Source organism: Panthera uncia, chromosome B4, assembly GCF_023721935.1.
Source record: "Panthera uncia isolate 11264 chromosome B4, Puncia_PCG_1.0, whole genome shotgun sequence".
Lineage (NCBI taxonomy): Eukaryota > Metazoa > Chordata > Mammalia > Carnivora > Felidae > Panthera > Panthera uncia.
This window is the reverse complement of record NC_064809.1, coordinates 121,072,887-121,094,570: the sequence shown is the minus strand read 5'-3', so window position 1 is coordinate 121,094,570 and position 21,684 is coordinate 121,072,887. Positions and strand designations below refer to the sequence as shown.

The window sequence follows — 21,684 nt, the reverse complement described above, 5'->3', positions numbered from 1 at the left end:
CTAGATGTCCTTTTGGAAAAATAACGCATTACCATTTTAATCTCAGCCTCAGCTTTATCTGCAAGTACTTGGCACAGTGTCGGAAGACCGTCACTGGCTGTCTAAATGAAAACTACCCATTTCATAACCACCCCCACCATTATCTACTAGAACAAAAGAAAGAAAACGCACTGTCATGCTGAAAAGCCACCAATGTATAATCTGTTCTGTCCTGAAATTCTGGATCACACCTGATTCTTATTCAAGCTTAAAGTCAAATTGTATCAACCAGAATACAGATTTTATGAAGAAAACTAAGTAAGCCTGAACACTTTTGACTCTGTAAGTGTAACAGTAAGACACAGGCAACTAAAGCAGTCCACTGACCCCAAAACTACACATAGTGTTTTAAAATTCCAATCCAACTTAAAACTGAAATTGCTATCCTTAAGGTCTAAGTTAAGTGGTTTGCCACCTAAAATATAAACAAGATAGGCAGTAGAATAAAGCTTCCCCAACGTCAAGGAGGAGCACACAGATGGGTAAAAGAGAAAAGAAAAATGCCCCCCCATTCTCCTCCAATTATGCTTGTTAGAAATAGTGGCCACTGACTATATTAGCTGATAAAGAACAAGAATTCTCAAACTTTTTAGTCTTAGGATCCCTTTACAACCTTAAATTATGTAGGACCCCAAAGAGCTTTGGTTAATGTGAGGTTTATTTATCAATTTTAGTGTACAGAAATTAAAACTAAGAAATGTTAATATTAAAATATTTTAAATTAAAATATTAAATGCCTTAAGCATTACTGTTAAACATACTTGTTAAAAATAATTTTTTAATTAGTGACAGTACAATTCTTTTTAATGCCTGTCTTAATAAAAGACACTCATATCTTTAATGCGTTCAGTCTGTTACAAAGTCACCTGTCTGGTGACTGTCAGATGAGAAAAGCATCTTAGTATTATGGAGATAATTTTGACTTCAAGGCCTTCCTGTTAGGGCCGCAGGAAGTTCCCAGAAGAACTCACTTCGAGAAGCAATACTATAGGACACAGCACCTCACCCCTAGCAGGTGTTTGCCAGACTTACGTACTGGATATTCTTTCACTTTTTCCATCTGCTTCTTAGGAAAAATGCCTATTCCCACCCCTACCCCTAGTGTGCTCCAGACTCACCTCTGAAAAGGCACAACACAGAAAACAATTCAAGTGTCCCAGATTTCTTCAAAATTAGAATGATTTTTACATTCCTCCCCACCAAACATGATTCATATCCACTGAGCAGAGACATGTACTAGTTTTTTCTTACCGTTATACATCAGCTCTGGTGTTGAGATGACCTGGGTTAAAACACTTGCTCTACCACTCTCTAAGCTAGGTGACTTGGGCTCATCACCTAATCCTTAGGGAGTCTGTCTTCTTATTTTGTAAAATGAAATTAACATACCCTTGTACTACACCAAACGGCAGGGTAATGCATATCGGCACAGACGCTGGTAGAAAAATCTCTTTAGGTTACTAATTCTCCCCTTCCCAAAGAAGGAAACCTGCGTGGTCAAAAAGCTCCTGGAGTGTTTAACAGATGTCCCCTGCACTTCCCTGTGCCACACCTCGCCTGAAATGCCCTCTTCCCATCAAATCCTGACACAGTATATAAACAGTAACTAAACACCGATGTTATATTATTTTTATTCAGTACACACAAACACATCACCCTTCCTAAGGCATTCCTTCAGGAGTTGGGGGGCGGGGGGGGTTCTTTTACCAAAGTCTCCAATACAATATCCGTTTCTTCCATTAAGGTCTTCCTAAATTTCCCAAACAACTTTTTCCTTTTGCTTCTTGCAACTCCATTAACACATATCATAACCTTATACAAGGAAGCAGAGGGAGACTTCACTACAGTAGTAAATGTGAAGACAGACTTAAGTTGCACCAGCAACTCTGAAAATGGGAGGAAGATACTGTAAAGCAAGGATTACAGGTGGCGTCTGAAACTGACAAGAAAACAGATTCTCCCCTCAGAGCCTCAGCAGAACCAGTTCTGCTAACACCTTGATTTTAGCCCAGAGAAACAGATACGAGACTTTCAACCTCTAGAACTATAATATAATATACGTTTTCTGTTATTTTAAGCCACTAAAAGTTTGGTAATTTGTTACAGCAGCAATAGGACACTACTACATGCACTAAAATATAAATTCCCTAAGAGACGGTCCATTTCCTGTCCACCACTTTCCCCCCACTGCCTAGACCAGCATCTGGTACAGTGAACACTCAAACAATTGCTGAGTAAGTAACAATTGCCAATTCCAATCACTTGATAATAGATTCCCCAAGACAAAGACAAAGGCAAAGGCATGAGGAAGTCCTATCTAGATATAAAGTGAATGAACCATGACAGAGATGTCACCACTAAAGTAGGTTACAGCACAGAATATCTGACCCTGAGAGGAGGCCCTAATATGAGGGCTCACTCCTGAGCCAGACACTGTGCGAGGTGCTTTGCATATATTATCCCATTTGTATATATTATCCCATCTAGTCCTCACAATAGCCTTCCAATGTGGTCATCTCATAAACGATAATATAGAAGCCCTTAGAGATGAAGAAAGTCGCCCGATGAATTAAGAATTGAACCCAGGAGTAAATGATTACTAAGCTCTTGCTCTTCTCACTATACCATACCCCGGAACTCAGGTTTCTAAGTACAGCTGACCCTCCAACAACATGGGTTTGAAATGCAGTCTACTTATATGCGGATTTTTCAATAAATAGAGTATTATAAACATACTTCTCTTCCTCTCAGTATTATGATTTTCCTATTTTCTCTAGCTTCCTTTATTGTAGAATATAGTATATAATACATATAACATACAAAATATGTTTTAATTGACTTTATGTTAACAGTAAGGCTTCTGGTCAACAGCTGGCTATTAGTAGTTAAGTTTTGGGAGAATCAAAAGTTACAGTTTCATTTCTGACTGTGCAGGGGGGATGGTGTCCCTGAACCCCTCATTGTTTAAGAGCCAACTGTCCTTGTCACATACATTTTCCAATTTTATCCTTATTGTAAACTTAAGAGTGTTATTCCTATTTAGCAAATCAAAAACCTATGGTTTACACGTTCAATAATTTGCCCAAAGCCTCTAACTAGAATGTTAATTAAGTCAGGATTTGATTCCAGGTGCTTTGATCAGAAAGTGGTTCTGTTACACAATAAAGTTCTAGTTAAAAATTCTTTCTGTAATATTCTCCTAAATTTCAGTTGATTTTATTGAACCTGTGAAATTTAAGCCCCTCTAATTATATTCCTGGGAAACCAGCAGATCTGCAGTTTGCCTCATATCTAATCTCTGTAATTATCTATCGGTCAATTCTTTTTTCCTTCAAGGTAAGCTGTCACTTTAATTTCAAAATGATGCGGCAACTAAGGTGTCACAGTAAAAACAGAAACAAGTGGTCAACATGATTTAGATTTTAAAAGCTGTTAACTTTAGAGAAGGCCCCCAAAATTACCTTCCCCCCAAATCTGTACATTCTCTACTGATGCTTTTAGTCAAGTCTCCAATACTCTGTAAAGACACTGGGCACTTAACTGAGCAATCCAGTGATGAGTAAAAAAAGTGAGGCAGAATCCTCTTGCTACTAAGAAATTCTTTTCCTCTAATGGCAAATCTCTGGAAAACCCAAGGAACTTGGGTACTAAAGACAGGCTAAAATGAGAATCAGCAAAACCAAATGATACTTCCATGATGCTAAATAAATCAAAGGGTGGCACACCCAGCAAGGTTAGCATTCCTTTATGAAAAAGGGGGAAAGAGGGGCGCCTGGGTGGTCAGTCAGTTAAGCATCCAACTTGAGTTCAGCTCAGGTCATGATCTCGCTATTGAGTTCGAGCCCTGCAGTGGGACTCTCAGTGTGCAGACTGCTTGAGATTCTCACTCTCTTCCTCTCTCTCTCTGCCCCTCCCCTGCACTCCCACGCTCCCTCTCTCTCAAAATAAAAAACTTAAAAAAAAAAAAAAAAGGAAAGAAGGAAAGAAAGGAAGGAAAAGGGGAAGGAATGGCTACTTTATTTTTTTTTTTAACGTTTATGTATTTTTAAGAGAGAGAGAAAGAGACAGAGCACAAGTGGGCAAAGGGCAGAGAGAGGGAGACAAAGAATCCGAAGCAGGCTCCAGGCTCTGAACTGTTAGCAACAGAGCCTGATGCAGGGCTCAAACTCACAAACCGTAAGATCATGATCTGAGCTGAAGTCAGACCCTTAAACAACTGAGCCACCCAGGCACCCCAGGAATGGCTACTTTAGAAAACAACTGAACAAGTTTCGTAAGAAATTTCTATTTTGGCAAAAAACCTCAACTACTACTGAAGAATCTGTCCCCGACACACATTAGGATCACTCCTGTCAATCTTGATGCCATTTATTTAGTCTTTGGACTTCCTTTCCCTATTCTACACAAGACTTAGTAGGAAAGTTCATTGTTACTTCTCCCCAAGCCAGATACTTATCCACTTGCCAAATAATGCCTAATGGCAAAGTCCACTACTACTCCAGATTAAGCTCCTATAGGGATGAAAAAAAGCAGCCTAGGGGGCTCCTGGTGGCTCAGTCAGCTAAGCACTTGACTCTTGGCTTTGGCTCAGGTCACGAAGCCTACTTTGCAATTTTGTCTGCCAGTCCCCCGTTCACAGTGTCTCTCAAATAAGTGAACTTCATTTTTTTCTGTTTACTTATTTTTTTGAGAGAGAGGGCGTGAGTGGGGGAGGGACAGAGAAAGAGGGGGACAAAGGATCTTTAGTGGACTTGGTGCTGACAGCAGCAAGTCAGATGCAGGCCTCCAACTCACGAAAGGTGAGATCATGACCTAAGCTGAAGTCGGACCCTCAACCGAGCCATCCAGATGCTCCAAATAAATAAACTTAAAAAAAAAAAAAACTTATGGGCAACTCAGTCCATAGAGCAAGTGACTCTTGATCTCTAGGTCCTGCATTCAAGCCCCACATACAGCATGGAGAAGGAAGGAAGGAAGGAAGGAAGGAAGGAAGGAAGGAAGGAAGGAAGGAGAGAGAAAGAAAGAGAAAGAAAAGTAGCTTACAAACAGACATGCTCTGCACCTTCAAGATTGTTTTCTTAAAGACCCACATTTTTAGCATAACTTCTAAGATTGTAATTCATAATTGCAAGCAACAAAAAGAAAAAACAAGTCTTTATGGTGAAGTAAAGAACATATGGGCAAGTTAGTTACATATTTCAGCATAAACAGAGATAGTTTCCAGGCATTTAAAGCCCTCATAAGAAACACAAAATTGAACTGGGAATATTCAAGGCTGTTACATAATGAAACCCCACCGATTCTGAAGGCCAATCTGTGTACCAGCAGCAACCACAAAGGGTTTGGAAACTAGAGGTCAGAGAAGAAATTAACCAAGTAGATAAAGACTGTAACTCTTGGCCTCTATTTGGCCTCCATATTCCCCCTGCCAAGAATACCTCTGCTGTCTTTGATTAACCCCTACTTACCTTTCAGCACACACTTAAATGATGCCTCACCTATCTACTGTAGAGGTTATTTTGTCCAATCACAGGAGAAACTATTTAGAATATGGATACCCACACATTAATCTTATGGAGTCTTCCTTGCAATGAAGCAAGGAATCTACCTTTTTTAAAAATAGTGTTGCATCGCTTATTCACTGACCTATGTATAAAGTCTTTCTTGACTTTTTTTTTTTTTAATACCCACTCTTCCCCCAACCTTGTTGGGGCCTCATTCGGGATTCCTTTGGTTCCTTGTAACAAAAGAAGCAATGTAGTATCACAGTGCATCATAAAATTGAGTTTTTGGTAAATTATCAATGCCTTTTAACTTAGGAAATTCAGAACTGACTTTTATTGATAAAGTCTTAATGGGCATTCAAAAAAAATCTTTCCGTGAACATGCCAATGAATATTTTTTAATAACAGATCATGACAACTTCATAAACTACCAAAAAAAAAAAATACATTGCACAGTAAAACAATTTCTGATGTTTTGAAAATACTTTTTCACTTTACATGAAATACACTATGTGCTTCTGCTTGGATCTTACTCTCAATTTTGAGATACTTTGGAAAAGCCACAAAATACATTCTATACTAAGAACAAAAGTCCCTAGTATGAGTTTGTGATCATAGCCTCTGAAATCTCAAAAGTTGCCACAATATTTTTCCAGTCCTGTAAACTTAAAGATATAACTCCTTGTCTCCTGCCATGAGAACTGGGATCATTTCCCTCACCCACTTGGTTAATATTAATCGGCTCTAATATTGGCAGCCTGTCTTGGTCAAGCCTTATTCTTGCAAAACCATCCCTTATAATGAAAGAAACATAAAATATATTCTCCACAGTACGAGAAAAAGAGTTTGGATCAATCACAAACTCAAAATAGGACACGGGAGTATCAGGATACTTTCGAAAGTAAGTTTGCAACAATCCCAAGATTCTTTCTACTTCTTTTTCTGTTGCCTCTTGATTATTACTCAGGTCCAACTTCCTCAGCTTTGTAGGCATAGCCCCATTTTCTTCCATTTTGTGAGCTTTCTTCTGGTGTTCAAGTCGGGGCTTTGGTGCAGAAGGCTTAGACTTGAATGAACCAAAAATAAAGTGGAATGTTTCAGCTTGCACTATCCAGGATGTTGCTTCCTTCTGTACTGTCTCCCAGAAGGAAAGAGCTATATTATCATCACAGCCACTCAATTCATCACGTTCATCATCCTCCATCCAGTTTAGGCCCACAAATATAAACAGAAAGTCACAGAACGCTACTTGATTAAAAAAGCTCATATCACAGTTCAGTTGCTTTGCTTTCTCTTTACCCAAATCAGAAGCCAAAACAAGAAACTGGGCATCGAGTGCTGCTTCTCTGGTTCGGCTCACTCCATCAAACAGGACATTGGCTTCTTCAAGGGCCTCGGTTAACGTGTCGCTCGCCGTGTTCACTATGTCATCACGGTTCTGCTGGACACTATAGATGAGCTGTCGGTACTGCCTGCGGATTTTCCGGCATTTCTCCTCGTCATCCGCAAGCCCTAGGAGGTATGGGTCTATGTCGGCCTCCCGGCAGCTGAGGTCGTCAGGGCAGCCATCAGCCCCCACCGCCACTTCCACCTTCATCGGTTCTTCCTCGTCCTCCACCCGCTTCACAGAGAACGCACTACCAGCGATGGTCCCCGCTGGCTCCTCTCCTTTCTCTACGCCTCCCCTCAAGGAGCCTTTTTCATCAGACATTCCGGTGACCGGCGCGCTCAGCTGACGCTCAGCTAACAGCACTCGCTACGTTTCCGACCATGGCGGAAATTGAAGGGGGTCCGTAGGAGAAGACGTCGCCCATGCGCACTGGCGGGGTCCCGAGGCCCCGCCCCCAGCTGGCTGCGGTTCCCGGCGGCCCAGGCCCGCGGAGCCCAGACGCACCGGCGTTAGCAACCGGCTCCCTGCAGCACAGCACAGAACGTGCGCAATAATGGGGCCCCTATCCACACTACGATAATACCCGCTCAACAGATAGCTATTATTTTAGCAATTACCGACAGTGTCCTCTGGCTTTCAAAGAAATACCTAGAGAATCATAGCAAAAAGGGGGAGGGGAGGGCCAAAGCTCCTGCACTTTAAAACATTTGCCGTCACGTTGCAGTTAGGTCAGCCTATGTTTTTCGTTCTTCTCTGATTAAAAGGCAGGGTCCTTGGGGTTTTGGTTTTTTGAGAACTGAATCTGGCTGCGTTGTAAACTGCCCATAAAGCCAAGCATTGTGAGTTGCTGAACCTCCACTACAAATAGGCCGAACCCTCAGAGTTCACTTGCAAAGTGGCTGTTTGCATTAATTACCTTCGCGGGCCCTCAAAAGCCAGACCCCCTCCAAACTAGGGCAGAGGCAGTTGCGAGGCAAGAGAGCCTCGGCTAGCGCATGAGCTAAAGTGGTGGCAGGTCAGGCATTACTCAAGTGACCTTTGGTTCTCCACCACCCAAGGGTGGAAGAATAAAGTGGGTGCAGTCTCCGCAAAAGAGAGGTTTCTTTGAAAGTTTGCCAAAAGCTAAAGACCACAGACTGAATGGAGAGTAAATCTGAACCCTAAAAGGTAAGCAAAGCTATGAAGATTTTAAACACAATCTGTTGCAAGAAAAAGGAAGCGAATGATGTACATCGAGTGACTACATTGGAAAATTCACCGGGAATCCCCGCACAGTTGGGGGAAAGGGCTTACTTAGCTCATCAGTCTCACAAGCAGCAAAGCAGATGTAACAATAAGGAATACATTTTGTTTTCAAAGAGAACAAAAAAGTGCACTCTCAACCCAGATCAAAAGCTTTTCACTTCAACAGGTGCCATTTTAATTGGGGGTGCGGGGAGACAAACACCACTGCACCTGTCAATTCTGGTTTCAAGGCACCAAGAGGTAGTAAATTAGCCCTACCTTCCTTCCCATGCGTCTAGACTGGGTCGTTTTTCCTGTGTTTACCAGAAAGTTTCTTGCAAATGCGTGAACAGTAAAACCTAGTATTAAGTTTCTCTAAACTATTTACATTACTCTTCATCCCCCATTATTTTAAGTGTAGGTAATTCAGGGGGAAAAACGTGCATTTTTCAAAAGCACCAGGCATTATAGTTACTCATGCATATATATTATCCTGCTCTATTAGACTGAACTTCTCTAAAGCAAGAATCTGATTTTAAATCTTCCAAGCAAAGCTGTGTTCACCTGGATACACTGGAATATGCATGTTTGAATGTATAAATGAATGTAGATGAAACTTTGTTCCAGCCCCTACTGCAAGTTATTTGGCAGCAAAATATTAATTTCACAGATCAGTGGGAAAACACAGATCCAACACACTGAAAAGAAAACTTGACTGCTTTTCAGAAAGTCAGGTTTAAGTCTTCTCTGAAATACAGTAAAAGCAAGAGAAAAACAAAGGTGGGCCCCAGTTTCATCAAAGGGCCATATTTTCTTCCCCAAGTTTGGCCAACTACAAACTATTTAAATCTGTTCTAAATCTTAGATGAAAACATATAATTAATCCCAAGTTCCAAATACAAAAATGTTTCCTTTTGACAGTTAACCATATTCTTGGGAGCTTCTGTGAAAGCCAGTGAAATCCAGTGAAAGCAATTTATAAAAGAACTCCAAAACATAAGCCAACCTTCCCACCCCAAGGTGCCTCTTCTCCCGTCTCAGAGAAGGGAAAACAGGCTGACACCAATGTGCTCCATACACAGCCTTTCATCTAAGAATTCCGAAACGGTTTAGAAAAATAATTCTCCCAACCTACTTCTAAAGCATTATTAATACTATTTACAGGGATTTCTCAGGAGATAACAGCCCACACAACTTGCCCAGAGCAACAGAACGCATCAAGACAAGCATCGTATTATTAAGTAGTGATTTCCAGTGCTGAATTCTGCGCTGGATCCCTGTCCTTAAGAACCTTGGGAACCTGTAACTCAGATCATCCTCAGAAAGCCATACTTGTGGGGCACCTGGCTGGCTCGCTCGGGAGAGCATGTGACTCTTCATCTCGGGGTCGTGAGTTCCAGCCCCACATTGGGTGTAGAGATGACTTACATGAATAAATGAATAAACTAAAAAAAAAGAGTCATACTTGCATTATATTTTGCCTTTTTAACTCTGCCTTTAGAGCACAAGTTTTGAATGTTGCTACAGAGCAAAAATCTCAAGTGTAACAATTTTCCTTAATCTTTTAAAGAATGGGATTTCTACACTTGCGAATCCTGCAATCACTAAATAGCGATTTTCTACCCTAAGGTCCGATTACTCGTAATAAGTATATAAACGCAGCTTAAAAAGAAGAACGCAACGCATACGTTCAGTTATACTGGTAACCTTCTCTATGAATTGTAACAGCACAAGCACACTAGTGCTTCGAAGAAATCACTCAAGTTTGCCTTCTTCATTCAGTAAGGTGACAAGTTCAGGCAACCATGACATACAGCCAGGCAAAATAATTCAGCTCTTCTCCTCCCCCTTTTTTCCTCTTTCAGGAGTTGCTGGCAAGAGCTCAACATGGCCCTATATTTCCTTTCTTCTTTCCTCCAGTTTTTCCCTATTTTCCAGTCCCTTGCTAGGAGTTCGGACTCATTCGAGTCCCAGCTCTTAAGCGGTCTCCCACAACCCCTGGTGGTTGGATGGGATGGATGGCACAGATTACAGGTCTCTCTATGGCCAAATAAAAAAGGAACTCCCAGAGGGTCAGTGGGGCTTCCAATGCAGGATTAATCTATAACAAATGGGCATATGAGAGACCTCTGAGCCGAAGCCAGGAGCCAATCAGGTCTGGGTCCCCATCCAGCAGGTATGCTTCTAATGCTACCAGCTAGCTCCCTGAACTTTTCTGTTCCTTCTTTCCCAGCCCCTTCTCTGCCCTTATCCTGCCACGGTGACTATTCAATACTTAGATAAGAAGAGTCTTTTTTTTTTTTTTTTAATTTGTTGTTGTTGTTTTATTTTTGAGAGAGACAGAGCACAAGCAGGGGAAGGACAGAGAGAGAGAAAGACACAGGATCTAAAACAGGCTCCAGGCTCCAAGCTGACAGCACAAAGCCTGACGCAGGGCTCGAACTCACAAGCCGTGAGATCACGACTTAAGCCGAAGTCGGACGCTTAACCGACTGAGCCACCCAGGCGCCCTAGATGAGATGAGTCTTACTGATCAAAGTACTAGTTTGATTTGTCAGAACAGCAGGACATTAGGTATATTTTCTCTTTTATCTTAATTTCCTTCAAGGTTATGTTTGTGTGCATACATTTTTGCTTTAGTTGGTGTTTTAGTATTTCAGGTAAACTTTGCCATGATCAAGGTAGATACATATTTTTTAAATAACCATGGACAGTGGAAGGAGGCAAACCTGGGTTCCAATCTTAACCTATTATTAGTTACTAGGTTTCTCTTAGGTAGGTTGCTTAACTGCTCAGTGTCTGGTTTCCTCATTTGTAAGGCAGAAATAGTACTACTTAAACACCATAAGCTACTATAAGTTTTGAATGAGAATTATGTGACAGATCGGATAATATTTTCAAATACTTAGTAGGTAATTAGTAAGTCTTCAATCATCCCAAAGATAGTAAATGTTTAATAAACATTATAAACTAAATGGAAAAAAAGAAGTATACAAACCAGTAGCTTCACTCCTGCATGTTGTTTTAGGAAAAGATAAATATTTTAAAGGTTAAATCCACAAGGAGGCATACAAGAATATATCCCCACTGTAACTAATACCAGGGAAAAGGCACTTGCCACATAATGCAATTTAAAAACCTAGGAAGTCTTCAACTAATGGAGTGCATATAGTACTTTGAAGAGGTAAACCTCTGTACTAAATATTCTGAAGCGGGTCTATTAACAGTCTGAGATTGGGGCGCCTAGGTGGCTCAGTCGGTTAAGCGGCCGACTTCGGCTCGGGTCATGATCTCGCGGTCCATGAGTTCGAGCTCCGCGTCGGGCTCTGGGCTGATGGCTCAGAGCCTGGAGCCTGCTTCCGATTCTGTGTCTCCCTCTCTCTCTGCCCCTCCCCAATTCATGCTCTGTCTCTCTCTGTCTCAAAAATAAATAAACGTTAAAAAAATTTAAAAAAAAAAAGAGTCTGAGATTTATATGCAAAATTATCGGTTATATTTTTCTCATGAGTGGTTCCTTGGATTTCAGCAGATTCTTAAAAAAAAAAAGTATCCAAAAGAAGCTCTGAATAACTGTTCTATTCAAATAACATGGGCTTTATTGTTGGTGAAGTAAGAGTACACAAAACCTCCACCCTCGCTCTGCAGTCAGAAGGCACACGCTTCGCGGACACCAGCAAACCCAGTGCTGGCTGACTTTCCAAGCCTCAAGAGCTAACGTAAACAAGGGTGTGAGTTGAGAATAGAACCTTTCAGGTTATGAGAGCAATTACCAACCCTCTTGGGACACACCTCAGAAGTCAGCAATGACCGGGAGCATTATTTTGATAGACGATGGGTAGGAAAGCACAGGGTATGTGGTTTCTAAGAAGGCAGCCTTGAAGGAGTTCACGCTGGAGGTCTGGGCTCCAATCAGAACTAGTGCTGTATTAGTTTCCACTTATTCTCCTCAGAGTCTGAGTCTCCTCATTTGTAAAGTGAGTCTACTGGATGTCAACCCAGATTGGCTGTCACTCTATAATCATATACAAATATTTGTTGACAAACATATTTTTAAATATATACATTTGCCCCACAGATTTCTGTTACAGATAGCAAAAACAGTGCCTAGCCCAAGGTGGAGAACACAGGTACTCAAAAGTACCTGTAGCTAAATAAATGTAATGGGACTTCCTTCTCAACTGACCTTGACACACCTGAATAAAACAATGAAGGTAGCCGCTGCTGCTGTTATACAGCTCTTTAAAATTCTGAACCATTTATATGCTGCCTAGAATCTCTCCAGGATATCTTAAGTCTTGGTCTCAGATAGAGACAGTCCACCTTCATAAAATCAGACATCTTGTAACTAAATAACCTCACTTGAAGTTAGTCTCCTTTGGCCCCTACCATCATCCAGTCATTCAACAAATTATTTATTGAATGCATACCAAGTGTTACACACACACACACAGAAAAGGTACAAAAATAAGTCATTTTTGTTCTAAAGGAATGTAAATTTAGTAGGCACAGAGGAATGCAGTTCCACTCTGCAAGCATTTAATGAATGAATGCCAATTTGCCAGAGCTATGCTAGAAATACTGAGATATGCATGGGCTCAGCTCTGAATCATGAGCACACAACCACACTGGGGAGCTCAGGCATGTATCCCAATAGCTGTAACACAAAGTCAAGTGCCGGGAAGTATGAGTACCACACAGTGAATTTCACAGACAGGCCTGGATTCCATTCCTGGTTCTGCCACTTAAACTAGCTATGTAATGTGGGCATGTTCCTTAAATTCCCAGGGCCTCCATTTTCTCCTCTGTAAACCTAGATAAAACCACCTTCTGCAGAGGACTACTGTGAGAATTTAATCAATGAGGCAATAGAGCATTTAGAGTAGGCATTCAATAAATGATAGCTATTATCATTAATAGGCATGTTCATTTAAATAGTTTTTGAACTCTAATATAGACCTGGGATCCTAGGCACAAAGAAGACTAACTCTCCACTGCTGATATGTAAGCCAAAAAATTATAATTGGCAGAATTCTTCCTCTTCCAGAGAGAAGATTCTCGGGGGTGCTGTGGGAGCACGGAGGGAAAGAATGGGCAAATCTGGCCTTGTACTGTAACACAGGGAGGCGGTTGGAAAAGTGTCTTAGAACAGGAAGATAAACCAGAAACTGAAATGAAGAACAGAGGAGAGAAATTTTAGGGACTCTGGCTGCAATGGTAGCCCCACTGCAGATAGGTAAGGGAGCAGAGCAAGAGATAACCAGAGAAGCAGGTGGGGGCCAGGCCCTGCCACACAGAAGGCCAAGCTAAGGAGTGTGCCCTTTACCCTGGATGCAGACCCAGGGGCAGCGAAGCAGCAATCAGAAGAGGACTCCCAACAGCACAGGGACGAGAAGGGGAGGGAGACCAAAGTGGGAGACCGGGGCAGAAGCCTCTGTTACAGGCAGTGGGCAGGTATGTGGGAAGCAGTCAGGCACTGGCACATGAGGAGCCAGGAGAGGCCAGAGTAGCAGCACTGCTGTGGAAGGAACATGAACAGCAAGAAAGAGGTTCATGCTGTCAGTTCAAGTGGAAGGAAGCGAGATGGAGTCTCAACGTGGATTCACAACTAGTAAAAAGTTTACTATGTAATTCAGCCCCAGATAAATTTATTTGTGGTCCTAACAATCCAGGCCTCTTTTGAATCTTGTTAGTCCTTCCCCCCGCGACCTTCTTAGTGTCAGCCAGTCAGTGCTCTTCCCCTCTCCTTGGGCCTTAAGCTCCACTCGGCCACAGCAGGTACACCACTAGTCTCCCCAGAAGGATCAGGTCAGAGTAAAGAATCAAAAGAAATGAAGTTCTCTGCCAATTTTGGTAGAGTATATTAAGATAGAAAGGGGATGGTTGGGGAGTTATTAAATTACCACTCATTTCCTGATGTCTACTCAGTTAAGAGTCTGGTTCCTGGTAACTTTAGAAGTTAGGCTTCAAAGGAGGAAACCTGCCTTTTAGTGTCTACCCGTAGAGCCTGGACCGCGGGGCCCGAACCTCTGCACGGGCCTGAGCTCCTCCTACAACTGCCTCCATAATTCACCTCCCTGTTAACCGGGCACTGCCTTTCGTCTGACATCTCTCCTACTATGGCCTTGAAGAAATGAAGTCCTGTGTTGCCAGTGTTAGTCTTCTCTCCCAAGACTATGATCTCAAACTACTTGTCTTAATTCTGTCCTGCAATTAGTATCCCCATAAACACTTTTTCATGCACTTTGCTTTTCCTCTCAATACCACCACCGAGCATTTACACAAGTGGTTTCAAAACTCTGGGATCCTGGAGACACTGACTCACATACAAGAAAGGCTCCCTGCAAGAATACTTGCAATCTTGCCCTTAGGAACTAAAATGTTTATGGGGCGCCTGGGTGGCTCATTTGGTTAAGCGTCCGACTTCAGCTCAAGTCATGATCTCATGGTTCAGTGGGTTTAGCTGGCATGGCCGACATCAGGCTCTCTGCTGTCAGCGCAGAGCCGGCTTCGGATCTTCTGTTCCCTTTCTCTCCCTCCCTCTCTCTCTCTCAAAAATAAACAAACATTGGGGCGCCTGGGTGGCTCAGTCGGTTAAGTGGCTCAGACTAGGGTTAAGTGTCCCCTGCCTGTGGGAAAACTATCCATGAAAACAAAGATTTCAAAAATAAGACAATTCAAGACCCAGCAACAAAACAGTCCTTTAAGGGGCACCTTGGTGGCCCAGTTGGTTAGGCGTCCGACTTCGACTCAGGTCATGATCTCATAGCTCGTGGGTTCGAGTCCCGCACTGAGCTCCGTGCTGACAGTTAGGAGCCTGGGGCCTGCTTCAGATTCTGTGTCTCCTTCTCTCTCTGCCCCTCCCTTGTTCATGCTCTGTCTCTCTCTCTCGAAAATAAATAAACATTAAAAAAAAATTTTTTTAAACATTAAAAAAAAGGAAGAAAAAAAGGAACTAAAATGTTTATGAAAGCCAGATGACTTTTGAGCATAGGAATTCTATTCATAGTTCTTAGAATTCAGTAGGCTCCCTAGTTCCAATGTCACACCTGCACATTCAAGTCCTGGCCACAGACAGCATATTTCTCTATTTTTCTATTCAGGTTTAAAGTGTTAGTGGCCTGGTGAGTTACCACCATTTGCTATCTTCTAATGCGTATCCTTTGGGGATTAAACAGTAGTACTTTGGGGGCACCTGGGTGGCGCTGTTAGTTAGGTGGAGTCAGACTCTGATTTTGGCTCAAGTTATGATCTCACAGATTGTGGGTTCGAGCCCTACAACAGGCTCTGCGCTGCTGGTGCGGAGCCTACTTGGGTTTCTCTCTCTCTCCTTCTCTCCTTCCCCTGCTCATGCTCTCGCACGCACCCACTCTCCCTCAAAATAAATAAAACATAAAAAAAAAAAAAATGTAGTACTTTGTTTGGTTTTCCCCGATTGTAATTATTTAGCAACCAACCCTGACCAAACTACCTTCTACATTAAAGTAAGTCTCAAATGTGAGATTTATCCTAATAATTACTTGAGGGAACTTGCTTAAAATAAATTAAAAGGCAGATCCTAGCCCCTTCCAGAAAGTTCACTTAAGAAGACCTCAGGAAAAGCCTAGGCATGCACCTTCAAGAAGCACTCCAGACATTCCGCACAGGTGGCCCATAGACTAGATTTCTGAAACAAACTTCCTTAAAGCTTTCAGCTTCCTATAGGTAGTCATCTAGACTTATAAGTGCCTTCAAGCAGGATTCTCACTCCCTGTCTTCTATAGGACACTGTGACAGCTAGGTAGATTTTGCTGCTGCTGCTGCTGCTGTGTTTATTTAGGGGAAAGAGAGACAAAGGAAGAAAGAAAAGAGGAGAAAAGAAAAGCAGTCATTTTAAAGAGCTCCCTCTCCCCTATTTACCTTGCAATTAAAGTATAAAATCTTAACCTTTTTTTTTTTTTAAGGTGTGAACTTTAGGATCATAACACTACTCCTATAAACTCAATTCTCCACTAAATAAATGTTTTTCTCCACTCAAACCCAATGTTCCCTAAAGATTTTCAGAACCTACCACTTAGCCCCAAATTGGGACAGCAGTTGGCTGGAAATTCACAAACATTTCAAACCAGTGGTCCTTACTTTGTTGTGTCTTAGGACTCATTAGAAACCAAAAATAAATAATACAAAGTAGAGTGGTAAGCTTACTTTAAAAACTGTGCTAAATAACTTTTTTTCATTTTAATTATGACTTGGTGGTATACTTTTCAACCTTGGCACCGCACCTCATTAAATGTCTGAAATTAACTATGATTAATGGATTGAAAACATCAGTACATACCAATAAAGTGGGTTCAAAGCTTTTAAGAAGAGTGATTCTTTTTACTCCCAACGATGCTAAAACCAGAACCATTTGTAGAATTTATATAAAGGTCAAATACCCATATAACTTTTTAAGTGCAAATTTATGACACAGGTGGAGAAAACAGAACAATCCAGACAGAAAGTCATATTAATAGACCTTTGTCTCATTTTACTTGCAAACTAAAGGTCTGACTAATACTTTCAATCAAGCTAAAAGCCTTTTTATCCTTTAATTATTTTCCATGAATTTTCCATTTGTCTTTGAAGTCTATCTGTGTTTCCTATTTCATCACCCATTCTTCAAAAATGGTAAACAAGATTCTTTTAGAAGAAAAGGTAGTAAATAAAAATGCAAATTAATTGTTAATATTCTTCCTAAATGTGCAGGCATCTAAGTAGACTTTTTACATTTAACCTGAGGCCTCAGGTTTACTTCTAAGAAGGCAATGTTCAAGCAGGAGTTCCATTTCTTAAGAATTACACGGATACAAACAGACAAGGACAAAAAGATAATCAGCAAAAGTTAAAGCAGACAGATGTATCAAGGTGATGAGATTATGAGACTTTCTAACCGGGTAACCAACCACACTCAATGCAGAACATCAGGCACGACGGGTATTCCTCTACAACATGCACGGGGACCACAGCCATGACCCACCCACCCCACGGTGCGGGGTCCTAAGGGAGGACTGCCACCGCGCCTGCCACTGGTCAAAAGAAAGATTCTTCTCCCTTTCCCTCCACCCAATAGTTAACTCTGGGCTACAAGAGATACCAGAAGGGAAATGAACTCACTCCAGGAGCTTGCAGGTTACTCTCCCCAGAGCCTGGGGCTTCTGGGTTTCCCTCCCAGTGAATTAAAGAGAAAGAGGATAGGGACCGACGAAGATATGCATTTCCTGATCCCCTTTGCTCAGTACTTCTCCAAACAGCTCACTTTCAGCAGTTTACACTGCTGCTAAAATTTAAGTTATTTAGATTGATTAGAAGGGGCAAAGGCAGGGAAAGTCGGGAAGGAAAATTTTTCTGAACGCGTATTTTAGAAGACGAAAAGTTACATATTCCCTTGCAAGCTCCCCAGTTCTGAATTTACCCGCCGTCTCATCAACTTCCATTAACACGTGAGCTGGCCCCTACTGCTTCTTTGTCGTTTTTAAGGACGCGCTCCGTTTGGAGGTTCGTTCACACATCCACCCTGGCCCCGAAAGGAGGGCCGCGAGCACGGTGGGCTCCAGGAGCTCCCTCCCGGGACCGGCGGGTAGAGAACTTTAATGTCCCCCGCGCCCCCACCCCCCTACCTTCAGGGTTGGACCATGGCCTCCTATCTTTCGCCGCTTCACAAACACCACCGGCACGTCGGTTTCCGAGGTGAGCTCCGAGAGCGCTCTCTCCAGGCCCCTGGCGTCCTCTGCGGCACAAAAGCAGAGAGGGGCGCGGGTCAGTCTCGCCGCCCCGGGCCGCGGCGGGAAGTGCACGGCGGGGGCGGGGCTTCCGCGTCCCCGACCGCACCGCCCCCTGCCGCGGCGCGGGGCCCGGGCCCCTCTCCCCGCACACCTGCGCGCGCCGGCCGCAGGGTCCCCGGCCGGCTCCCGCACCCGAGGTCCCGCCGCGCTCAAATCCTGGCGGCCTCGCCGTACCAGACGCCCCGAATCCCGGTAAATCCCCAATGCAGAGAAGCCTCGCAAAGGAGGCTTAAGACAGTCATCTCCACTTCTATAAAACGCCTCCCAATTTAATCTGCCTTTGAACTCTGCATTTATATAGAATGCCAAAAGCCAACTTCCCAGGTTTCTTTGAAATTTGAAACCACGAGGCAAAATTTGGAACACTCTGCCCTCTTAGGGTGCTTTCTTTCATTTCAGAACCTTGAAGCCATACAGCAACACCCTGCTTGACAGACCGGGAGCTAATGGCCCAATTTTACAAACGGGTGAACTCAGGTAGGCAGTGAGTCAATGATAGAATTAAAAATAGACTCCAGTTACTCTAACATCATCCGGCCCATTCATGACACAAAAATCACACCAACTCAGAAGCGCTGCTGCTTGACAACAATGGCAGCTAGCACTTCTGCGATGCTTTGCACATTACCAACACTCAATCTTCACAGCTACTCTTTGCAAGTAGGTCCCGTCCGGCCCGTCTCACACACAGGCAGAGCCGGCACGGAAAAGCTAACGCGCCCGAGTTCAAAGCAGCTAGGTCGTCAGAGCAGAGCCAGGGTTCAAACCCAGGCAGTGCCGTGCACGCCTGTAACCCTGTACGCCCGATACAGCGAGACCAGCCCTGGGTCCCACTCGCAGCTGTCGCGTTGAAGAGCCTGGGGCAAGTCACGTGATTCTGAGCCTCGGTTTCCCCAACTGTAAATAGGGAGGTACGGACATTTTGCCAACTCGGGATTTCCGGGGATTAAATGGTGCGACAATTTCTTAAGAGACATCTTTAAATTATTATACTCCTTTAGTGCTGTGGAGGATCTGTCGATCTATTCGTCACATTGTCATCTACATTCCGACACTCGTACAGTAGGAAACGCTACAAACACCCATTTTCTCACGTTTCTGCACACTGTCTCTACAGAGGGCGAGCGGAAGGAAGCCACCAGCCGACAAGGGCCGGCCGGTCTCTCCCCAGCCCAGGCTCGGCTTCCACCGACCCACGAGACACAATGAACGCGGCCCGCAAGAGCACCGCCTTACACCAAGCTTCACCCCTACTCAGACACACCTTAAAACATCCCTTTCCGGGGTTCGAAGCGCACCCGACAGACGGCTGCCCACGTCCCCAGCCTCGCAGCCCAGAGGCTCGCAGCCCTACCCGGGTTTCTGGGTCCCCACCGCTTACGTGAAGGGGAGCGCCGGGCCACCAGGCTCTTCTGGAGGGCGGCCCCCCACCTTCCGCTCGGAGGCACTGCGGAGACACTGCGAGGGACTGCTGCGAACCGAGGGGAAGGGTGGCGGGCTCCCCGCTGCCACGAGAAGCCACGCCCTGCTCGGAGCGGGCGGCCGGGCCGCCAGAGTCAGAATGACAAAGCAGAAATCCACTCCGGTGCAGCCCTGGCGACTACGCCAACGGGCTTAGCGAAGCGAGACCTCCTAATTGGGTGACACCACATCCTCTTCCTGCTCAGAGCGCCCCCAACCCAAGGAAAGAGCAAAAACAACGTAAGAATGTTTGGAACCAGAGCGCAGAGAGAAGTGTGTTTTAATTAAGCAAAACTGGACCGTCCCCTAAGGCAGTGACTCGGGAACTTTGCTGCCCATTGTGATCACGAGAGGATCTTGAAGAACACCCACGCCTCACTCCCACCCCCAGACATTCTGGGTGAATGGGTATTAGGTGTGACCGGGGCGGGCATCCGAGGGGATTTTGTTTTTGTTTTTAACTCCCTGGGTGATTCTAGTGAACAGCAAAGTTTGGGACCCTTTGCCCTAGCCTAATGGACTTGTCAGTCTGGCAGTTCTCTAAAGGAAATTACCAGGCTTTTAAAAGAAACATCTAGTCCATTCTGACTAATCCTGAAAAGTGACAAATTCTCACCAACACATAACTTCCCCTTACGTCCTTCCTCCTTAACCCACTCAGGTTTTGGGTTGTCACGTTTGTTTTAGGGAAAACAGCATATTTAACTCCAGTCATGCCAAGCCACCTGCAGCTGCCCAAGTGAGCCATGCTCTCTCATACTTCCTGCTCTTACTCCTATTCTTACTCAGCACCTTGGATCAGTAGGGAAGTAGGAATATTTGCTGAATAAATAAATGAATGAATGAATGTCTCTCCCACCGCTTTGGATATTGGCCGACTGAAGCACACAGGGGTGAAAGGGTTGTTGTTTTTTGAAGGCTGCGAGAAACCACACCGTCTCTGAGGTGGCAGGCAACCACAGTTCCCTCCTTTGAGTTCATTCCAAGGCACGGTTGGAGGCTTGGTGAACACACACGCACTTGTGCAAACACACATACACACACTCACGACGCACATGAATGGAGGCACTCTCCTTGCATGGTAGTTGTTTGCCTAAGTGTGTGCCTCACCTGTTCTGGGGTCCTTAGAACAGAGTATGGGTCTAGCACAGGTGTCCAGGAAACAAGGAGCAAAGGAGAGGGAAAGAAGCCAGGGCTCCCAGGTGGAAAACAACATTTCCTCCTGGCTGCTGTGCCCACCTCTGTTAACTGTCTTCTATGCCTTAGCTCAGTTAATCGACACGATAATGTCCCATGAACCAGGCACATAAACTCCTCATTCCTGTGATGTATAGAACCTACAGCTTCTTTCAAAGGTCAAGATAGAGATGGACTTTAAAATCATTTCACTTGAAATAATGTACTAAACGCAAGCGATAAGGACTGATTTTTATGATCCTTATATGACAGGTCAGCGTTGCCATAGTTAGTATCTTCGAATAGCATACCAGAAAAGGCTAGATAAGGCATTTTAACTTCACACTGTTCTTAAGTGAGCAAATTATAGCACAAATACGTAGAGTAGCTCCATGTAGTTGTTTTTTTTAAGTTAAACAAATCGCCACTTAAAAAAAAAAAAAAAACCTTCATGTTTCTTTCAAACCTTTCTTGCTGCAATTAAGGGGCCAGATGCCTTACCCTTGTCACAAAATAGAGAGAACTCCAACTCCTTAGTTATATTTAGTTTCCGGGCAGTGGAAGAAGTACCTCATCTCCCACCATTTCTCATCGCGCAGCATTTGTTTCAGACATATGTCTTACATCTCTTGACTGAGCTCATGTTATTCCCTGCCTAAAATAATCTACCCTCCCTAAGGCCTATTCCTTCAAAGCTCATCTGAAATGTCATCTCCTCTGGGAGGGCTTCCCTGATTCCCACCCAGTGTTGATAGCTCTGTCCCTATTCTGAGATCCCAAATACCTAAAAATCATTATAAATCATGTATATCCAAGAGGGCTTTAGGAAGGCAAACCCTTGTTTGACTTATCTTGTCTTCCCAGAACCTGCTACATATAGTAAGTACTCAGAAAATGCTGGAAAAGACCCTCTCCATTCCTGAACTGTCATCTAAGCACACTATAAACAGATCTATTAGGGGTATTAGATCAAGGGTCCTATTGCACTAAACTATTGTTCCTCCTACAATAAGTTTCTCACACACACACCACCACATTGAGCTAGAACAATCTTTCTGACACTCAACTCTTCTCCGCTCAAACCTTGTCA

At 43.6% G+C, this 21,684-nt stretch overlaps 2 protein-coding genes across 2 annotated transcripts in view; both read right to left on the bottom strand.

Moving 5' to 3' along the window:
- TXNRD1 (thioredoxin reductase 1) overlaps window positions 1-21,684 on the bottom strand; it is an 88,887-nt gene that overhangs the window by 50,555 nt on the left and 16,648 nt on the right. Inside the window, exon 2 of the mRNA XM_049626719.1 lies at window positions 17,793-17,902. Within this exon, the coding sequence (XP_049482676.1) occupies window positions 17,793-17,902 (110 nt within the window). The remainder of the gene's footprint in view (window positions 1-17,792; window positions 17,903-21,684) is intronic.
- EID3 (EP300 interacting inhibitor of differentiation 3) lies at window positions 1,682-17,780 on the bottom strand. Its single transcript, XM_049626213.1, has one exon. The coding sequence runs from the start codon at window positions 7,252-7,254 to the stop codon at window positions 6,139-6,141; it is 1,116 nt and encodes a 371-aa protein (XP_049482170.1). The 5' UTR covers window positions 7,255-17,780; the 3' UTR covers window positions 1,682-6,138.

Coding starts and splice junctions, on each gene's coding strand:
- EID3 (XM_049626213.1), bottom strand. CDS start 7,254: ATGTCTGATGAAAAAGGCTCCTTGAGGGGAGGCGTAGAGAAAGGAGAG.